Raw genomic sequence first — 19,653 nt, 5'->3', positions numbered from 1 at the left:
TCAATTGATGCGGAGACTTTATATAGTTTTTTCCAGCTTCAGTCATGTACGAGCGTAACATGCTCACAGTTCATTTTTCCGGGAAGAAAGGGGGACAAAAGGCTAAGTGATGCTCTGAATAGTCTCTATTAGTGACACTAGACCTAGTCTGCCTTGGGAGCCTGAGCTGCGTTAACCAGCAGTCTCTGGTGATACGCAGCTAAGGCTTGCACGGTGTCACGGTCAGAGCGCGAGAGGAGTGACCAAGATCTCTCCCCAGTTGTGAAGAATGCCCAAGTGAGCATGGGCACATTACTATGGAACAAAGCCTTCCACTCCAAAAAGTGCCCTCAACCAGTCAGGAAGGGAAGGGTCTCAAGCAACACCCTAGTGTGGATGATAGTCTAAAAGAGTTACCAGGAAACTCTCCTCCCTGTCAGGATAATACTAACAGCTTCTCTTAAGTTGAAGACACATGAAACTGCTCTTACAACACAAGGCGGAAAGCTCTAGCAGCTCCATAACCTGGCATACTTCAGATTTGTTCTAAGAAAACAAAAACGGGCGTTAGGCAGGTAAGGTCAGAGACCGGCAGAGGAGTAAAGCTACCAAGCCACACAAGAAATGCTCCTATTTTGAAAGATCCAAGTATTTTGTACTATAAAATTTTTTTCCCAAAGTTACTGTAAATCAAAATTGTATCAGGAGTGCTGCAGTGAGTGCTAAGGGATCCCTAGAGAAATTCCCAAGTGGGTGTGCAGAACTATACTGTTGTTGAAAGGGTTGGTTTGGGTTTTTTTTTTTTTTAAATATTATTATTAAAAGTGCATGGAGATCTGTGGGAAACCGAGGGTGGAATGCTGCCTGTTTGGAGTGGGGGTGGTGCCTGCAGTAGGATATATGAATCGTGACTTTGTTCAACACTTGGTGGGTCTAGTACTTGCCAACTTTTTGGGGGAATAAAAAAGGTACTTGTATTCTAGCACAAAATTGCATGGTAATTCTGTAGCATAAGCAGGGTAAAGGACAACATGATAAATCGGGGGGGGGCATAAACCACTGGGCTCTTCTACCAAGTCACTAGTGATTGATAGGACAAGAGGAAATGGCCTCAAGGGGTGGTTTAGGTTGAATGATAGGAAAAATGTCTTTACTGAAGGAGTGGTCAGGCATTGGAACAGGCTGCCCAGAGAGGTGGGGGAGTCACCATCACTGCGGGTGTTCAAAATCGTGTAGATGTGGTGTCTGGGGACATGGTTTAGGAGGCCTGGGGGTGTTGGGTTGAGGGTTGGACGTGATGATCTTAAAGGTCTTCTCCAACCTTAATAATTCTATGATTCTCCTGAAGAGTCGCAAAGGAATAGCCTGATCCCAGAGCTGGCATTGTTTGACTCAGAGGTACTATGGCTAAGGTCAAACAATACCTTGCCCACTGTTATATTACGTAGGTCACAAAGCAATGATGCAATGACCTCAGACAGCCCTGGCAAAGAGGTCTTTATGCTGGCTACACGTATTTTGAGGTAAAGGCATCAGAGATGGTAAGTTTTAAGAGCTCATGTTTATAGAAATTACAGTTATGCTTAGTTTTAGACCTGGTGCTGTCCACCAGCAGTTGTGTTGGTGTAGCCAACCCAACTGTCTATTATGCAGAGCCCTCTGGAAAGTGTTGGGTTTTTTAAAGCCAGCCCTGGAGCCAGGTGTTGGTTATGACGGACAATATTGATGAAAGGTGCAAAATAGAAGCCAACCCCAGGTAACTATATCCCATCATTCATACTCTGCAGGGAGTGATCAGTCCCGATTTTTGGCACTTTGGTTCAGCTGCCACTCAGCTTGTCAACAGATTGTTACCACTGACATTCAGTAGGTAACGCAGAACCTCTGCTTTTAGACACCCTAAAAAAAGAAGAAAAAAAAAAAATTCCTAACGCATTTCTCAGTCACTGCTCTACAGCCCCGTACTTCACCAGCCTGGGAAGGAGAGTGTCAGCATGATCAGCTGGTGGGTCCAGGACAAACGCTGATGCCATGAGCCAGTACATGTGCCTGTGCTGACATGGCTGGGAGCACTGGGATCCTGGGCCTGAACACAAAATGTTTTTACTGGTACGTGATGGATCATAGTCAGTCCTCTGCGGGTCAGCTGAAGGGGGGAATCCTGCTGCTGTGGTAAAAAGCCAGCGTAGTGCTTGACCTTATCATCCACATACCTGGGCTATTGTCCCAACTGGCAAATGTTTCCCCAGTCACAAGGAGCCTGCACCAGCAGACTGCCATGCTTCGTTGCCCTGCAACCCATCCTCATCCACAGCAGATTGCGGCCTTTCTGTCTTGGCCCTGTAGCCCAAGCAGTAACTGCACAGCCTAAGCTGACCTGGACTGCTTGGGAAGAGACCTGGTATGAACCACGTCGTCGTGTTGGGCCTGGCTGTTGCCTTCTCCCTGTCACCAGGCTGCAAATGCTGCGGTGTGCCCCGGGGGAGTGGGAACAAGCACAGCGAATGAGTTAGGAGGTCCTTGCTCTACGCAACTGCTACCTTTGACTGTCAGACAAAAGATGTGATTAGGAGGGAAAGCAAAAGAAAGAAAAAGCCAGCAGGAGGGTAGAGGAGCCATGCTCTTTAAGGAAGGAGGCCCACAAAGAAAGCCTGAAGGATGAATCATTCCGATGAGCGGTTCTCATTGCACCTGATTGCCTCAGTTTCTGCAGTGTCTGCCCTGGTCTCCCTCTACATGCCCCTGATAGTGCTTTACCTCCTCTCAGCTTTCCTCTCCTGTCACGCAGAGTCTGTCCCCAGCAAAACTGCTACAGGTACTGAGAGACACCAGTGCACGGGGTGTCCGTGCCCAGGCACTGGCAGTGGGGCTGCAGGGCCTCACTGTGAGGAGAGGCCGGGGCTGCCCCGTGCCGGGCACAGCCGGTCCCGGCCGGCTCCAGCGGCCCCACGGCAGGGCACAGCTGGGCCCCTCAGCCGAGCTGGGGGCGCCGGGGGGAAACGGGCTTCAGAAAGGGCCAAAGGCAAAACACGGCACAGGAGGAAGCCGAGGAGGGAGCAGCAGCAGGGGCACCCCCAGGTCGGAGGAGGAGGGGGAGGAGGGCAGGAGGGGGTGCAGGCCCGGAGCAGGGACCCCCCGCAGCCCTGCAGAGGCCCCGCCGGAGCAGAGACCCCGCCTGCAGCCCGGGGAGGGCCCCACGCCGCAGCCGGGGGATGTTTCCTGCGGGGGCTGCGGCCGTGGAGAGCCCAGGCGGGAGCAGGGGGTCCCTGAAGGGCTGCAGCCCGGGGAAGGGCCCGCGCGGGAGCAGGGAGGGGTGTGAGGAGGGAGGGGCGGCCGAGAGGGGCTGGGATGGGCTGACCGCAGCCCCGAGCCCACCCCTGCGCCCCTCGGGGTGGGGAGTCGGGAACAAAGAGGTAAAGGTGGAACAGGGAAGAAAGAGTGGTGAGGAGGTGGTCTTTGTTTCTCACCACCCAAAGCTACTTTAATTGGCAATAAATTAAATTAATTTTCCCCAAGTTGAGTCTCCTTGACCTCCCTGTTTTTATTTTGACTCATGAGATTTACCTCTTATTTTCTCTCCCCCATCCTGTTGCGGTGGGGAGTGAGAGCATGGCTGGTGGGGTTAGTTGGCCCAAGGTCAACCCTCCACAACCAGAAATGCCAAACCAGCACGTGAACAATGGGTAACACACCTAAGGAAATACATTTCCAGTGAGATCAGATGTGCAAATAGCCTATGCAGTACAGTGGGACAGCCGTGTAAGATCTCAAGTGCCAATCCTAAGCCACATACAGCCCACCTTTATCCCTTGCAGTAAATCAAAAGCCACATTCACAAGCTGCTACAAAGCTCCAGCCACAAACTGTATCATTTACCATGCACTTCCTCAGGCTGGTCCAAAGTGACCGAGGAGCAATCGAATAAAATGAAGCACGCACGCAGACTATGTCTTACTTTATAACTGGGCAATTTGTGTAACATCCAGTAAACTCTGCAGCTTAAACAACTGGGAAAGCAAGAAAATTGTTTGTCTCAGACTTCTCCCTTTACAGCTTGGGGTTGTCATCCCCACCAGCACCCAGCTGTCCACCGCTGTTGAAGATCTCAAATAGACGATGCATGGCTTGGGCCTCTGTGATCTTCCTGCTTTGCCATGGCTGCCCCGGCTGACTTTGAGGGTTTTCTTTTTTTACTCCTGCCAACCTTTCAGGCAAGGAGCTTAATGCTTATAGGCCACGCATCACAACTGTGAGCATGGCGGCCACCACAGCCTGGGCTGATACAGCCTCTTCCTACATGATGCCATGATGCCTAGGACAACCTTCCTTCGGGTACTGGAAAGCTGCAGTCAAGCCCCCATCTATCCATAGCTAGCATGGGAAATTTGACTACGAACAGCTAAATCTTGACAAAATTACAGGCATCCTAAACAGGGGCTTGTGGTGGAAAGCAGCCGGCTTTGCTTACGAGACACATTGAAAACTAAAAAAGGCAAAAGCAAAGTTTGCAGCTGGTGAATGTTCCTGCGCTGCAGGGAAGCCAGCTGTGAGGCAGGAAGCCGGTGGCACTACTAGGGATATCTTGGCCTGTTTAACGGTGTTCAGGAATTTTAGACAGTGGAGCACAGGCCAGGGGATGCTTCCCAGGATTAATCTATTATTATATACATAATCCTACTTTTTTCCCCTGCACTACTAACTTGCGAGATCCTTCCCCACCCAGCCAAGGCTGCTCAAAGGAGATGAAGCTTCGTAAGCTTGCAAAATGACAGAAGAACTGTGGTTACTAAGTATAAATTACCATATTTCATCCCTCTTAGAAGTTTCCTGTGGGACGATGAACATACTCTGTCAATTAGTGAGGCCACAAGAACTTGAAGACCCTTCTGGATTCATTCAGCCAGAATCCTCAGTGGGGACTTCAGAGCTGCCAAAATGTGCCACAGCCATCTCCAAGGCCTTGCATCCGCCAAAGCTTGTTGCCATCAAAACCAGTAAGCGGTATTTGTTTTCCCCAAGAGCTTGAGACAGCAAAACCACATCCAATTCAAAGTAGTAATTCAAAAACAAGGGAAAAAAATAAAGCTCTGCCTAAAATGGCAGTGGCGACTGTGACACTATTTCATATTATTGAGTAAAACTAATCTGTGGTTGCAGGGTTGGGCTCCCAACAGGAACTCCTCGGCATACTTGCAATTCTTTTAGATATCCCCCTTCACTTGATGCTTTGTAGTACAACACTTCATTTCTATTGAAAAAACTGATCACTGCAGACATTCACTCAGAAAGCAACAAAAGGCAGGATTTCAGGTAAGTGGTTTCCAAAATACTGACCTTCCAGGATTATAACTTGTCAGCCACGCAGTTAAGAGCAGCACATATTGCCTCGGGAACTCTGGGCACAGAGCAAGTGCCCATGGAAACATCTGAAATGCACCTGGGTGGTGTAATGCAAGGGAGAGCGATGGGTTGGCTCTCAGGCAACAGAGGTGATCTCTCTCGTCTCAAAAAAACCTCTCCAGACCAGCACACTAAATTTGGATCAGAGTCTGACCGTGCAAAATCTGGCACAGCATAAGGATCTCTGCTCTAGTACAATCTCCTATCTGCCACCAGGACTTTTAATAACTGTTTCTGAGCTACAGACCAAGCAATCAGTAATTTTAGATTCGATTCTGACTTCTGGCAGTGAGAAAAACACAGCACCACTGCTGAAAAATAACTGCTATTTGCATAGTACACAGGGACTTTTTACCCCCATCCTGGGATTTCTCCATTTCGTGCCATTCAGCAGCTCCCCACTCATGAGATGTCCTCCCACCGCTCTTCTCTACTCACTATGGAGAACTATCTAGAGCATGGACAGGTCCAGCTGGGTGCTTGTGGGAAAAACAGTCTCACAGGGTACAAGTGACTGCAGAAAATGGCTGCATTAAATAAAAAGACAGCAAACAGAAACTTGTAAAGATGAGGAATTTTATTTTATTGACATACTATGAGGCAAAACAAAATTGACACCATACAAAATAACTTTATAAAATATCATTCACATCATTATTTTGTCAGGAATTACAGCATTCTGAGCTTGTTACAAGTCTTATGTTTTGAGGTGAAAAACACTATGCTATATCTTTAGTATTAGTTGTATATATACAGTAAGAAACCAAAACAGAAACTGTTAGGTTTTTCATGAGTTTATTGCAAAAGTAGTGCAAACTATTTTACCTTGCAAGCTGTAAAACAAACTTGGAAAAGGACCCACCTAAGCTTAAAAACATGACAATAAATGCTCAATTTCACAGCCTTTGAAGCTTCCTTCAACAGTTCTCAACAAAGAAATTCCCCATCTCTGCACATTTTTAGATTTTTACTGACTCGGAAACGAAGAAGTAGATGACGCACCCACACTAGCAAGTGGTCAGAGAGAAGGGCGGATCCGGCTCCGACGCGGGGCACAACTCTTACCAAAGCCGGCATTCCGGCAATTCGGCGCTCAGCGTGGCCAAGCCCACGTCCCGCCGCTTCTCTATCACCTCCGAAACACTGACCAACAGGGCAAGTTTGGTCGGTTTGGTTTTCCTCCATTAATAAGCTGCCCCTCTCCACACTCATATTTGAGAAAAGAGTCAAGAAAGCAGTACAAGCAAAAAAAAAAAAAAATAAACAAAACAAACCACAAACAACCCCACACACCAACCCAAACCCAAAAATTAAGAATTAGGAACATGTATTGTCTGTTTTAGAAATATAGTATCCTTTTCCTGAAGTCTATGTAAAGTGTATTTCCTCGTGGTCCCCCTCCCCCTCACGTACACAATGCAGGGTAAATTCCATCCCAAACTACTGCAAGAAACCAAGGAAGGATACTACATTCTATGAGATCAATAGAAAACAACAGTCTGAAATGCTACCAGGGTCCCCCAAAGCAAAACAGGTAGCTAGTAATCTACTTTAAAAAAAAAAATAAAAGCAAACAAATGCTACATGAAAAATGTTAAAGGAACAAAATGCAGCATATTCAGGCTCTTTTTTTTTTTTTTCTTGAGGTACCTATATAAATATTACCTTCTGGCCAAAGTACTATTTGTTTTGTTAAGAAAACTAAAGTCCTTATCATGAGCCAATTGCAGGGCATACATTATTACTGAGAAAGTGCAACCATGCTGATAATTTATACGCAGCATATTAAAGGATGATTAGGCTTTAGAAAATATAGCTTAAGTATAGTCCTGATGGAGCAGTTTTATAAAAACATTTAACAGAGGCATTTTCCTTTTGTTCGAGTGTCTCTGCAGCAGAAAGCCTTAGGAAACAGCTTTGAAGTCCTGCCACGATGGAATGTCAGCACTTAAAATTCCATATATAGATTTTTCTTTAATATTTAAACTAAATACAGTTTTACAGAAAAGATTCCCCCTCTGTATTAGGTACTGGTAAAAAGTCAATATTTTTTTTTAATACTTCAAAAAATGATAGCATATCACAACGGAAAATTTTCCAAACAGGAATTGTTTTTAAGTAAAAAAGGTTCATAGAGTAGAAAAACTTACACAGTTGTAAAATGTTACATACAAAACAGTGGAAAAGTCAATGACATTTTACTCCCTTACCCTCACACGTGTATCCCTCCATTTTATATATACACACGCATTCCCACACACAAAATGGCGCACTCTATGCCTGTGTATATATGCATACATAGATAGATACACAGAGATGTGTATGCCTAGGGTCGGGATTATATATTTAACAAAAATTCTTTATTGGGTGTTCCTCTTTGTCTAGTTCTGCTGTGATACGGTATATTTTATGACTTGATACACTGGAAAATATTTTAAAATTTGCTAAAACTACGTTTTGCGGCTTTTTTTTTTTTTCTTTGTGGTTAAAATCCATTTGCTGTTTTTAATTACGAATATGACTTTTGATTGTTATGCACTGGGAAAAAAAACACAAAGGCACAAAGAATAAAACTCAAATACAATATTGTTGTCTCTGAAGAATAAACCCCGAGGTTTTGGTTCGCAGAACACCGCCTCCGAAGAGGTCAGTCATCACACGCAGTTTGGTCGCTTTTGCCAATCTCATCGACAATTTGAGTAAATAGCACCCAACTGTTTAAATGAGGTAGATCCAAATTGAAATAAAAAATAAAAAAAAAAGCTGGGTCCCCAACACTTTATTTGCCTCTTTAAAAATGTTTTAAGGATTATATGTCAGTCGTAAGAAGTGGAAACAATGGCACTATCTGAAGCAAGCACAGAACTCAAGAACAGCTTTTTCCCCCCCATGTAAATTTAAGTGTTAAATCATAATCCTCCCTCACACAAAGGTTGCCTAGCAGGGGGAGGGAGGAGAATATGTCCAAAAAAACAATAAAAAAAAAAAGCTGAGATTTGCGAAAGCCTGTTTTTGGTAAACTGCCAAAGGAACGCCCGACAGCCCAGTTTCTGTAGAGCAACAGTGACAGGCAGTGCCTAAAGAGGTCAGTCACAGCATACAGATCTGCAAGTTTCCCTTTCTCAGGTGAGAAGACTTCCTTTACTACTAGTTCGGCTTTATAGGAACATCCTGCTCTCATTAAACAGTATTTTTGCATACTCTGAGAAAAATCTGACCAATTTATCGTTTTTGTTAAGGCTTAAAGCGGCATCGCCACACAGCATCATGCAAACGTTAAACTACCTTAGCAAGATACATACAATGTATTTGAACTACGCACACCTACGTGAAACCTCATCGTTTGAGTAACGTAAAGCGACACCTACAATCTACATAGTAAATCCTATGACGCCGTTGATGCATTTAGAAGTCAGTCGAGTCATTTCTGTGTCTGCTTTTTTGTATTACAAGTGCTAGTCTTACTCAAACAGCACTACATCATTTATATATTGCAAGCACAATATGTTTTAATACAGATGCAACACACAAACTAGTCATCATACATTTAGTACCACTTGAAATGAGGCCCTTAACAGCATATCTTTTTCTTTTTTTCTTTCAAAAAATAGCAAACTTTAAATGGTCATAAAAACATTTTGATTCAAGGGAACATTTACAATATGAAATTTCTGAATTGATTTTTGGTTCTTTTTCAGTTATTTTATAAAAATAAAAAAAATTTGAAAACTATTAAACAAAGGATTAAAACCAGTTTTAAACAGTTTTAGACAGTTAAATCTGCAATGTACCAAAATTAAGGAGAAATATGGATTTAATCAATACATTCTGTTTTCCATCTCACCCTCCCTAGATCAAGTTAACCACTTTGCTGCACAGAAATCTGGGACTGATGAACTGCCCTGAATTTTGAGATTTTTGTGATTGTACAAACTAATGAAGGACTGTGGAAGCCAGAGAAATTGTGCTTATTATTTCCTGCAAAATACTGCCTTTATATCTTTTATAAACAGTCCCACTTTCACTAACATGCGTGTGTGTATACATATACACCCATACAGATATACACACACCCCCACATATATATAATGTCTACTAAGCTACATCAACAAATTACAGAAAACAAATGGCTACACTTCAGGAGAGCACGTAACTTTGCCAGATACACATCCTCATTGCACCTAATTTAAAATGTGATTTTCCAAGATACGTAGTTCTGAAACTTACTCCTTAGTAGCTTTTTTGTTTTTAACACCTCCCCCACCCTTTCTTACCCCCACAACAAAATGCCTTGCTTTCCCAAATGGTCTACTGGTAATTATTCCTTAAGGAAAAGCACTTAATACCTAACCCTTCCCCTCCATGTACTCAACTTATTTCTACTGCCCAAAACCAGGTAATAAAGAACTGGAAAAATGCAACAATCTCTTGGCAGGAGACATTCTGGGGATCCGACACTGACAGACAACTGCAGATCAGTTAAAGATTCAAGTTGGTCAGGCAATTAGAGACACGTTATTTACTTTAAAATTATCAAGTTGTCTTTTGTAAAGGAGGAGCAATTTAAGGGCTCGGTCTTGTTAAGTTCCATGAGAAAACATATCAGGTGCAAGAAAATTAGCGTCAATATAACTAATTTTTTTAACAGCACAGAAGCAGCAGGATCCAGGCATCTCACATTGATGCAGAAATAACTTTGGTGAAATCTAGAAATGAACTCCTTTGTGTGTTAGGTTGATACACGATAGGTTTGATCCTGCCCACAGCACATGATCAAGTAGCTGAGATTTTGGGGTGTCCATAACGCACAGACCAGATCTGCTCTGAGTCAAGTACATGGCAAGCAAAAATGTGCAATCTATGTATACTGGCACGAGTGAAGCTTCCTCTATTCTTGGATTTAAAAACAGGAAAAGCTGATAAATACAGAATAGAGTTCACATTAAATGTATTTTTTTTTCCTAACAGGAAATCTAACCTAACAAAGCAAATACAAAGAGCATCAGCCAGGGGATTAGAAACTCCCAAGCTTGCTTGCTGACCTTTTCACAATTCATGCTTGCCACGCACACTCAAAACACCATAAAATGCCAGAAAAGTTTCAGTTTATACTTCAGGCACAATTCCTAGGCTTGCCCCCAGGTTAATCATATATGTACGTAATCCCTGCTGATGATTAGACAGCAGTTATTCCAGCAGGTATTTGAGTTGTGCTTAAAGAAGTGGGGGTAAAAAAAAAAACCAAACCAACAGAACTAAAGCAGCCTGGTACAACAGCACGTCCAAAGGGTGGGGAAAAAAAGCCCAAACTAAAATCTGTGCACTCATAAGAACCATGTAGAAATGAATATGCCCTTTAATACAGACTTGTAATGCAAATACTAGGCTCTTCAAAACAACATAGGTAGGTAGGTTGGTTGGTTGAAGAGTAGCCACAGGTAGTTTTAAGATGCATTTCTTGAGGCAGTGCATGGACAAATTCAAGGCAATTACTCTTTTGAGGATGTTTAGACAGGAGGAAGGTAGCAGCCAGCCTTCATCTCGTGCTGTGGGTCCACTTTCTTCGCGCTGCCACATGCGACACTCCCAAGACTAGCTCTCGCCAACCTCACACCTTCAAATTCAGTGAACGCCCCTGTCCTTGCTCCAACCAAGTCCAATGCCCTGTGATACGGAGGGCTGAAACCAGAAGTCCCCTTGAGGGAACTGCCCACCAACATTCCCCTTTTGGGGAAGAGGCCCATGGATGTGTGTGGGGTGGGGGATTTGCAAGGGGCTGTGCCACAGCTCTGTCTGCCCTTGGGAGCCCCTCGCAGGGAAGCCAGAAGGAAAACAAAGAGAGTATTATTTAACTGTCACCTTAACAAGTGCTTAATTAGCAGTTTTGCAAGATTATGTTTCCCCTCGCCTCCTTATCTCATTTCCATGAGGGATGGGGTAACTGGCATAGCACAGGGGGTGTTTCTCTTCTATACAAGCGTGACAAGCACCCAGCACAGGGCGCTCTTGTCACTTAAACTTCCTGATGCTGCTTTGGGTTTGCGGACCTAGCCTAGAAAGCACACAACGTTGCTCTTGTCATTTTACAAGGATATGCTGCCAGAGAAGTGTGTTCAGCACGACTGCACAGTGAAACCCCTTCCAGGCCACAGCAATGTCAATAGTGTCTATGGATCCATAATGCAAGATGTAGTGAAATATTTTCTGAAAAGCAGCCATTTACCCTAGAGCAAAACCCTTCATGCTTTCAGGGGGAGCTTTGTTAAATTATAAATGAGAACTGAATAAAGTTTTCAGGATTTCACCCCATTCAGTTATTAGTGAGCTTAGTTATACAGTCACTCACCATTGCTCAACAAGAATTGGCTTCCAGAAAGTCAGAACTTCAGCAATCCTCCCTGCCGTCAGCAAGCTTCGTTAGTGTCTACACCCAAAGATTAAGATAATGAAATTGCAGGTAGCATAGAATCCCAGCAAATTTACTTCTGAGATGCCAATGTCTGTAACATACTTTTAAATAAAAAGAAAAAACAAACAACAAAACTCTTAACACTGCTATGAAACCACACCAGTGCATTATGCTTCAACAGGTAGTATTTCTGTCAGCAGAGTGGTTAATTATAAAATGAGGAAGCTTGTTTGGACTAGTTGTAAACAAAATACGATGTATTAACACAGTTTTCTACAGTTTCATTTCAGGTCATTTAAAGCACCTTTAGTCTGCGTGCACTTATTTCAAGGTTGATTTACGGCCAAAGCTTTGCACATAACTGACACTAAATAGCCACAACATCAGCGTACTTAAGTTTGGGCTTGTTTTTTGGTGTTTTGTTTTGGTTGTTCCCTCCCTCCCATTTTAAAGTTTATCATTATCTGAGCAGGGAACATAGTATTTTCACTGTTACAGTCTCATGCTAACTTATCAAAAAAGACATTAAAAAAATATTCCAATACATAACTTTTGCCTCAGATTCTGAATATATTTCAAGCACCTTCACGTCATTTTCAGTGAAAACATGAAAATTTTCAGCCAATAGCTAAAGTACAAAAACATTTTTCATTTGGAAACAACAGTATACAAACTCAGTGAGTGACGGGACAGGTAACAGAGGGAGTCGCAACCTGCACAAAAGCGAACGTGTCAGATGTGCGATTGCCTCACCATTTCTGATACCTTCTTAATACCTTGCATCAACACAAGCCACATCTACGCCTTAGGAAGACATTAGGAGCGACGAGCAGCCGTCCAAGATCACAGTATGGCACTGCTAGTTCTCCAGCAAGAAAAAAAAAATAGTAAAAATACAGTTCATTTGGGAGTATTTTGGCTGCTTAGTAGTAGGTTCACTTTAAAAATTAATTCATCTGTGGAGGAACACAGGAGGTAGCCTTTAACTGCATCTGCTTGCTAACTAAAGAGTACTACAAAACCACCTTTTGTAGTGATTTGGCCAAGCCATTACATTCATATTAACACTTTAGGCAAAGAAACAACACAGAAAAAGCAACTGAAACACTAAATGAGATAAAATGGGTTATGTGCCACACCAAGCACGCGCGCGCACACACACACACACACACACACACACACAACAAACAAACCATATCCTTCAGATTAAAGCCATCTTGGATTAACGCACCTTTCCAGTCATTAACCCCCAGAAACAGGAGGCAAAACTTGCTGTTTCACATCTTAATGCTAGGCAACGGGGCTGGAGTTTGGGTCTCTCCTGTCCTCGAGGGTTACAGAGCAAAAGGCAACTACTGACAGATAGGAGATTGATGGCTTTCTCATGTGGGCACTCAGAGAGGCAACACTATTCCTTAGTGGATGTTTTAGTGCTCTGAACCGCACTCAACAATCCCACACCCACAGAGGGACAGAGAGCAAAGCATTTTAGCTCGGATCCAAAGTCCCTATTATTCCACTAATTCTGCCACACAGACCGGTTCTTCTTCAGATGACACAAGAATCAGACACTGAAAGCAGCAAGGAAAACATGTGACAGCTAGAGTTGATAGTCCGGATACTACATTAATGCTATTAGTCATCTAACAGTGATATCAAAGATCGGCATCTGAATGTTGCACAGACATCAAGCACGCTGGTAGCTTAAAAGCTGCCTTTGTATCTTTACAGTGTGGGAGAAATGTGCATAGAGGAGAGAAGGAGGAAATATTTTATAAATACAAACCCTAAATATTTCCACTGTAATAAAACAACTGTGCCCTTGGATTCATACCATAATGCAAACAGAAAGTATAACACCATTTAAAACCAAAGCTCATATCTCAATACTGTAAAATGTGGCAGTATTCCGAAACATGTAAGAACAAGGAATGGTATCCACAGCGTTTCAGTATTTGCTATACACAGCACTATTTACAGTATTTTTAAACAGCTACAGCAGATGCAAAAAGAAGTCTTACAGTAAAAAGGGAGTTTAAAAAAAAAAAAATAATCAGTGCAATTACCTTCTCTACTTGAAGTTTTCCTTAGAAAAGACTGCATGTATGCATCAAGAAGCATGTTACCAAAAGTAATATACAAATTTTAAAAATGTACTGTCCTGCGTTACAAATTGAGGAAGACACACTGGCAGGACAAATACACAAAAAGAGATGCTACTGTAGGAGAAGAATATTAAAAAAAAAAGAGGAAAAAAAGTGATTTTTTTACACTGGTATCAAGTGTGAAAAAACACTGAGTGAGAACTTTTTTTTACATTCCTTTCATGTGTAAAAGATCTCTTTAATGAAAAAAAGAAGTCCCTTATGGGTTATCTATGCCACCAGAGATACTTACTGGATTATGTCAAAAGGCAAATATGTCCATCTAAATCTCCAAAGTTCCCAGGCCTGCATTTCTAGTACTTGAATCTTTGAATAATTGTGACCTGCAGAACCAATCTGTTCTCACCTCAGAATAGCAACACTCTTCCTGAAAAGAAAAAGCCCAGAGCAATCCACTAAATTTGGCTGGGGGCGTGTTAACGCAGACCTTCCTCCTATCCTTGCTCTCAGTTACATTTTAGAGATCCATTGGCATGAGAAAGATCGGGGTTTCTCCAGGCGAGATGCACATGACCACTGTATTTGAGGTATCTGCTGCTGCAGTAAAGAAAACAACACTGGTGGCAGTGTGCGACGCCCTCCAGATTACCATCTTCTATTTAACGGAAAGACTTTGTGCACGCACACGTAATACTTTAGATAAAAGCTTCTAAAGCACCTTGACTAGAACCTTCAATCTTTTCAGAACATAATCTGGGCACACAAAGCCTAAGCCCCGACTCCTACCATTCAAAAGTTTAAAATTAAAAAGCCTTGTGGAAATATTCTCTCTTGCCTTAGCTATAAAAACGACCTACTAACATCTGAACATGACAATATTTGAAATGGAGAAAGGCTACAGGAGTTATTGATAGAGTCAGAATTAAAGCTAAAGCTTCACAACTTTTTTTGCTTTTACAATAGGGGAACATTGCCTGGAGGCCTGGATGGCGATCAAAAATACTTATTTATGGATTTCTTGTTTTAAGCATAAAAGTTTACTGTCCATTTTCGATGCTGGCTCCAGCAGATTAAGACATGACACCTTTCCCTAACAGCTCACCCAGAACCTGACAGATCTGGAAACAAGGAAATTAATATGCCAAAGCTTCTGTAGCATGGAAGATCATTGATTGTAATTCAGCAAGCCAAATATGGTTGATGAAATATTCTAACCCAAACCAAGCCAAAATAAGGAATTCTAACAGAAACAAGTGATCTCACTCCGTACATCAGTGCATATATACAAACTAGAAGTATTAAGATTGCATAGGGCTATCTTGAATGCCAAACTACAAGGCAGAGACAAATCCACCTACTTCCAACATTTCACAACAGCATATTTCCTCTTAAGGACCGACTCAACTCTGTTGCTGGGTGCTAGAAGAGGTGCAGTGGACAGGTTATGATATTCAGCCACTGGAGCAGAAATTTCCAAAACTAAGCAAGCTAATTATTGCATTATATCTCCTACATTAAAAAACCCCACAACTTAAGTATTTTATCTTGGTCAATATTATTTTTTGCCTCCCAACAGGAGGCATTTTGCACTTGCTGCTGCTGGTTTTTGGGGGGTTGCTACAGAACCACGTGCTTCAGAAGGGCTCCCTGGAGATGTCTGGCCAGCCCCCTGCCCAAGGCAGGTCCAGCGAGCCGAGACTGCGCAGGGACCTGTTCAGCCAAGTTTCAACCTCTTCAAGGACAGAGAATCTACAACCTACTTCAGTCTTTGAATACTTTTGTTTCAATAGTGTTACCATTTCAACAACAACAACAAAAAAACTCTGAGAAAACTAATCCATAGCAGGCACTCATTAATAGCTGCTCATCTCTCAAGCACACTCTTAAAAACAACAGAAATACCGCAGTAATGGCAGTGGTCAGTTTGTCCATCATACCGCTCATGCCTGCAACAGGAATAACATATTTTTGTCATCAGCATGCAATTACTATCAGTATTCAGACAGCTAAGCACCAGGATCACCTGCACCGACGGCTAAATTCAAGCAAAACGTCATTGCCAGGAACATAACGGAGAGCAAGAGGAATGCAAGGGATGAGGTCCTGCCCAGCGCTGTTTTGCAACAGGAGTCACGCAACTCCGTTGCACAGGCTGCCAGAGAGTAATGAGTATTTGGTTATTGCTGACCCGAGCTGCATAGTGACTTAGTGGTTATAACTGTCAACCTCGACTGTGACTTTAACAGCAGGAATGTGTGTGACATAGAGACATCTTGAGCTTTGTGTTTACCTGAGATATCGCTGTTCTTACAAGATACATGGGAGGTAAGAAGAAAAAAAAAGTAAGAGTAAGGTTTTAGGTGTTCATAGTGGGGTTTGTTGGGTTTTCCCCCGCCCTGACAGGAGACAATTCTGAATACATTATTTATATTAAAAATATTCCCAGGAAGATTGAAAGCATGCTGTAAGCCCAGCAACTAAGTATATACCTAATATTTTTTTAGAAAAACACTAAATTATTCAGTAATTCACCACTTGCGGGGGGCGGTGAAAGGAGAGGAGAAAGGAAGGAGAAATCCAGCCATAAAGAATTAGCAGTATTAGAGCCTTAAAAAGATCTGTAAAAGGTAAAAGTGTCCCTAGCCTGAAATGCATATAACCATCCCAAGTTCTTCATACTCAGGGAAGGAAAGCTACACAAAGTTTCCGTTCATTTCAAGAGGATACACAGACAACAGCTACTCTCAGATTAAGGGTCTGCTTAATACACCTTTTCTCACAAAAAGGAGCTGCAACGACTATTGCAGCCCAAAGAATACATCCCAAAGCAGATGCACTGAAGTCCCACAGTCTGCTTCAGAAATAAGGTTTGAGGTCAAGAGAGATTCTGCCTTCCTCGCCCCACCTGACCACCTGTATAAAGTCATTCATTCCAGATCTGCACAGAGAGGAAAGAGGAGGATGAATTTTACGTCCAAGAGGTCTCTGCATAACGAAGAGCAAATAAACTAAATGGTGTCTTAAAATGGTTGATCTTTGTCCTATTTAAGGATAATTCACATTTAAAAAATTCTTATATAAAATTCTGCCAAATTAAAACCTTCACTGAAAACTGAAGCCTCTAAAGCAAACGCACAGAGAAGTGCAACATACCGACCATGGAAAGGTTTTGCAGTTTAGCAGTACTTGAGGGGAGGTATGTACAACCTGGCTGCAACACAAAGCAACGTGGAATTTGCTTTCTGTTACGCCAGCATAATTTAAGATCTGGATTTACATAACTATGGCCAAGAACAAAACCTGACCCAGCAGCCTAATCACCGAATTAGAATAATACAATTAATCTATTAACAGATTTTACATTGTTATTTCACCTGAACAACACCAACAACACACACACCGCTCCAAGGTAAAGAAGATCTGAACTTGCACAAAGTTATGTACCTAAAACTCTTTATGCAGCAAAGGTTGGGCATTTTCTAGCTTATTCAACAGCAACTGGCTATATAGTCTCTCTGCTATATGGCACAGACCTCTGTGCTGGTTAAAGCTACTTGCCCATCTCAGTGGCTAGAGGTAAATGTATTTAAAACAGTGACTGAGCATCTGCTAAAAGGGAAGAGATGAAGCAAAATGAATCAGTGGAAGAGAATGAAGTTTTAAACACCTGCCTCTTAGCATGTTATTTCAGTTATCCTATGAAAAACAAACAAAATCGAGTCAGCATAAACAAGTTTCCTGGGCTTTTTCCATTTTTTTCTAAACCTGCTTGTGGCGTTATAATTAATTAGTGCAATGGTTTACATATGTATTATGGTTTTTTTATGAACCCAGTGTGCAAACTAACAGAAGCGTTTGTCTAAAAATTATCAGCTTTAATTAATGCTTCTCCTAAGAGAATGGCAAAACTCTCATATTTACTATTGACCTTATGCATAATGAAGAGAGTTTCGCCTCCCTTCATAAGTAAACGTCAGTTTCCTAAGATTTCTCTTTACTGCATAGATTCTCTGACTTCTGTCTAAGCTGCAAACAGTGAGCCACTCTCCTCTATTAGAGCGCCTGCTTCACCAATATTCAACATATAAATAAAATACAATTGTTTTGTGCTTGAATGAATGTAGGATGTTGGTCTCGTGTGCGTCTCTGAACTGCACAGGTAAAACCTGCTATGTTGTGTGCACGCTTAAAAAGCCTTTCTACAAGTTACAAGCTATACAACAGACACTGTACGTATCTCAACTCTCACATCAAAGTCAATTGCATATTTTTGCAGTTGAATAGTAATGTCCCCACAATAAGGTTTTGATTTCTAAATCCAAAGCATTCTTGATATGTTAACAGAAGTATAATGAGCACTCCTTAGTAAATAAAAATAAATAATAGCCTCTAGTCTATCACATTAATACTGTGAAACATATATAAAATTTACATTAACTCAACAGTGAAAAAGGATTGTACTGTATTTATCACCACAGACCCGTATTCTTTAGAGACTTTGGAAAGTAAGTGTCACAGTCCTGTATGACAAACTCTAAAGTTAGCTGTCGCTATGCTTAAAAAAAAATTCTTTAGAAATTTTTTTTTGAAATGGCACATTTTCTTTTGCCAATCTAACTGGACCTATTAAAAGCTTAGGTACAAGTTCATTCTTTTTTTAAAATTCTTTAGTCTATGAAAAACATTTTCAAATGCAGCACAATAAAAACATTCAAGAACAAGCTTCAGAAAATATTTTTGCCCTTAGACACACAGAGGATAATCTTTATAAGACAGTTGAAAACCAGAAGTTTGTCACTCTTTTCTTTTGAAAATAAAAATTTTGTAAATGCATCTAGAATAATCAAGGCTTCATAAATAGTCAAAAAATGCTTTGCTTTCCTTTGTATTAAAAGCTAATTCACAGCATTTTAGCCCATCAAACTTTAGTATGAATTAGATCTTTCCAAATTATTAAAAGCAATTCAATGAATAGCAAACTGACCGAGGAGTTTTGTGGGTTGGGTTGTTGTTTTGTTTTTTCGTCCCTAAGCCCTGAGATCACAGCTCTTGATTTAATTATAAAATATGGGTCTGTTTTATACCAAGCAGCTTAGAGATTTTTGGCAAACCACATTTCCAACAATAGTGGGGTTTGGTACAAGAATGCAGTTCATAATCAAGTCTGAAATTCTGGACGGAAGGCTTTCTCGCAAATGGGAAAAAAAATTAAGATGCATCACTCATTGCTGGCTGTCACTGTAGCTTGGGCAACTGTTGGTCTAAGTGCAGCTGGTCTCACGTGAATCCAACTCCGTATTGTACTGAGTCGCTAAACATTAAAACATGTCAAGCAAAGTACATAGTGCGCAATGTGTCCTGATGAACTTGAACTGCTTTAGCAAGTGCTTGATGATCTCTGCCATTACTCTGGCCGGAAGTGTGGCTTCCTTCAGCACTGAAAGACAAGAGAGGGGGAGAGAAAAACAGAGGGGGGAGGTAGAGAAACCCTATTTAATCTGCCTGTCCTTGCATATAATATTTTTATATCATTCATTTCTTCCGAACAGAATGGTCAAAAGTTAATTACCCTTAAAACACCCCTCAAGTTCTGCAACAGCAAAAAGCACAGAAGCATACAGGAACATCTACTTTTTCTCACAATATAATTTGTGGAAAGAGCAAATTTACCCTCAAGCTGCTAACTGAGGATACTACTGACCCCAGAATTAACAACCCCACTTGCTTCCTTTCAAATTCTGTAATAATTCAAAACTATCC

At 41.9% G+C, this 19,653-nt stretch overlaps 1 protein-coding gene across 2 annotated transcripts in view; it reads right to left on the bottom strand.

The window, feature by feature from the left end:
* Window positions 1-5,938: 5,938 nt before the first annotated feature.
* Window positions 5,939-19,653, bottom strand: part of AGO2 (argonaute RISC catalytic component 2) — a 68,136-nt gene continuing 54,421 nt past the window's right edge. For both annotated transcript variants that reach the window (XM_064442025.1, XM_064442026.1), the window contains exon 19: window positions 5,939-19,330. In XM_064442025.1, coding sequence (XP_064298095.1) covers window positions 19,222-19,330 — 109 coding nt within the window. In that variant the 3' untranslated portion in view covers window positions 5,939-19,221. The remainder of the gene's footprint in view (window positions 19,331-19,653) is intronic.

The sequence above is a fragment of the Phalacrocorax carbo genome, chromosome 2, assembly GCF_963921805.1.
Source record: "Phalacrocorax carbo chromosome 2, bPhaCar2.1, whole genome shotgun sequence".
NCBI classification, from domain to species: Eukaryota; Metazoa; Chordata; class Aves; order Suliformes; family Phalacrocoracidae; genus Phalacrocorax; species Phalacrocorax carbo.
This window is presented reverse-complemented; position numbering and strand designations above follow the sequence as displayed.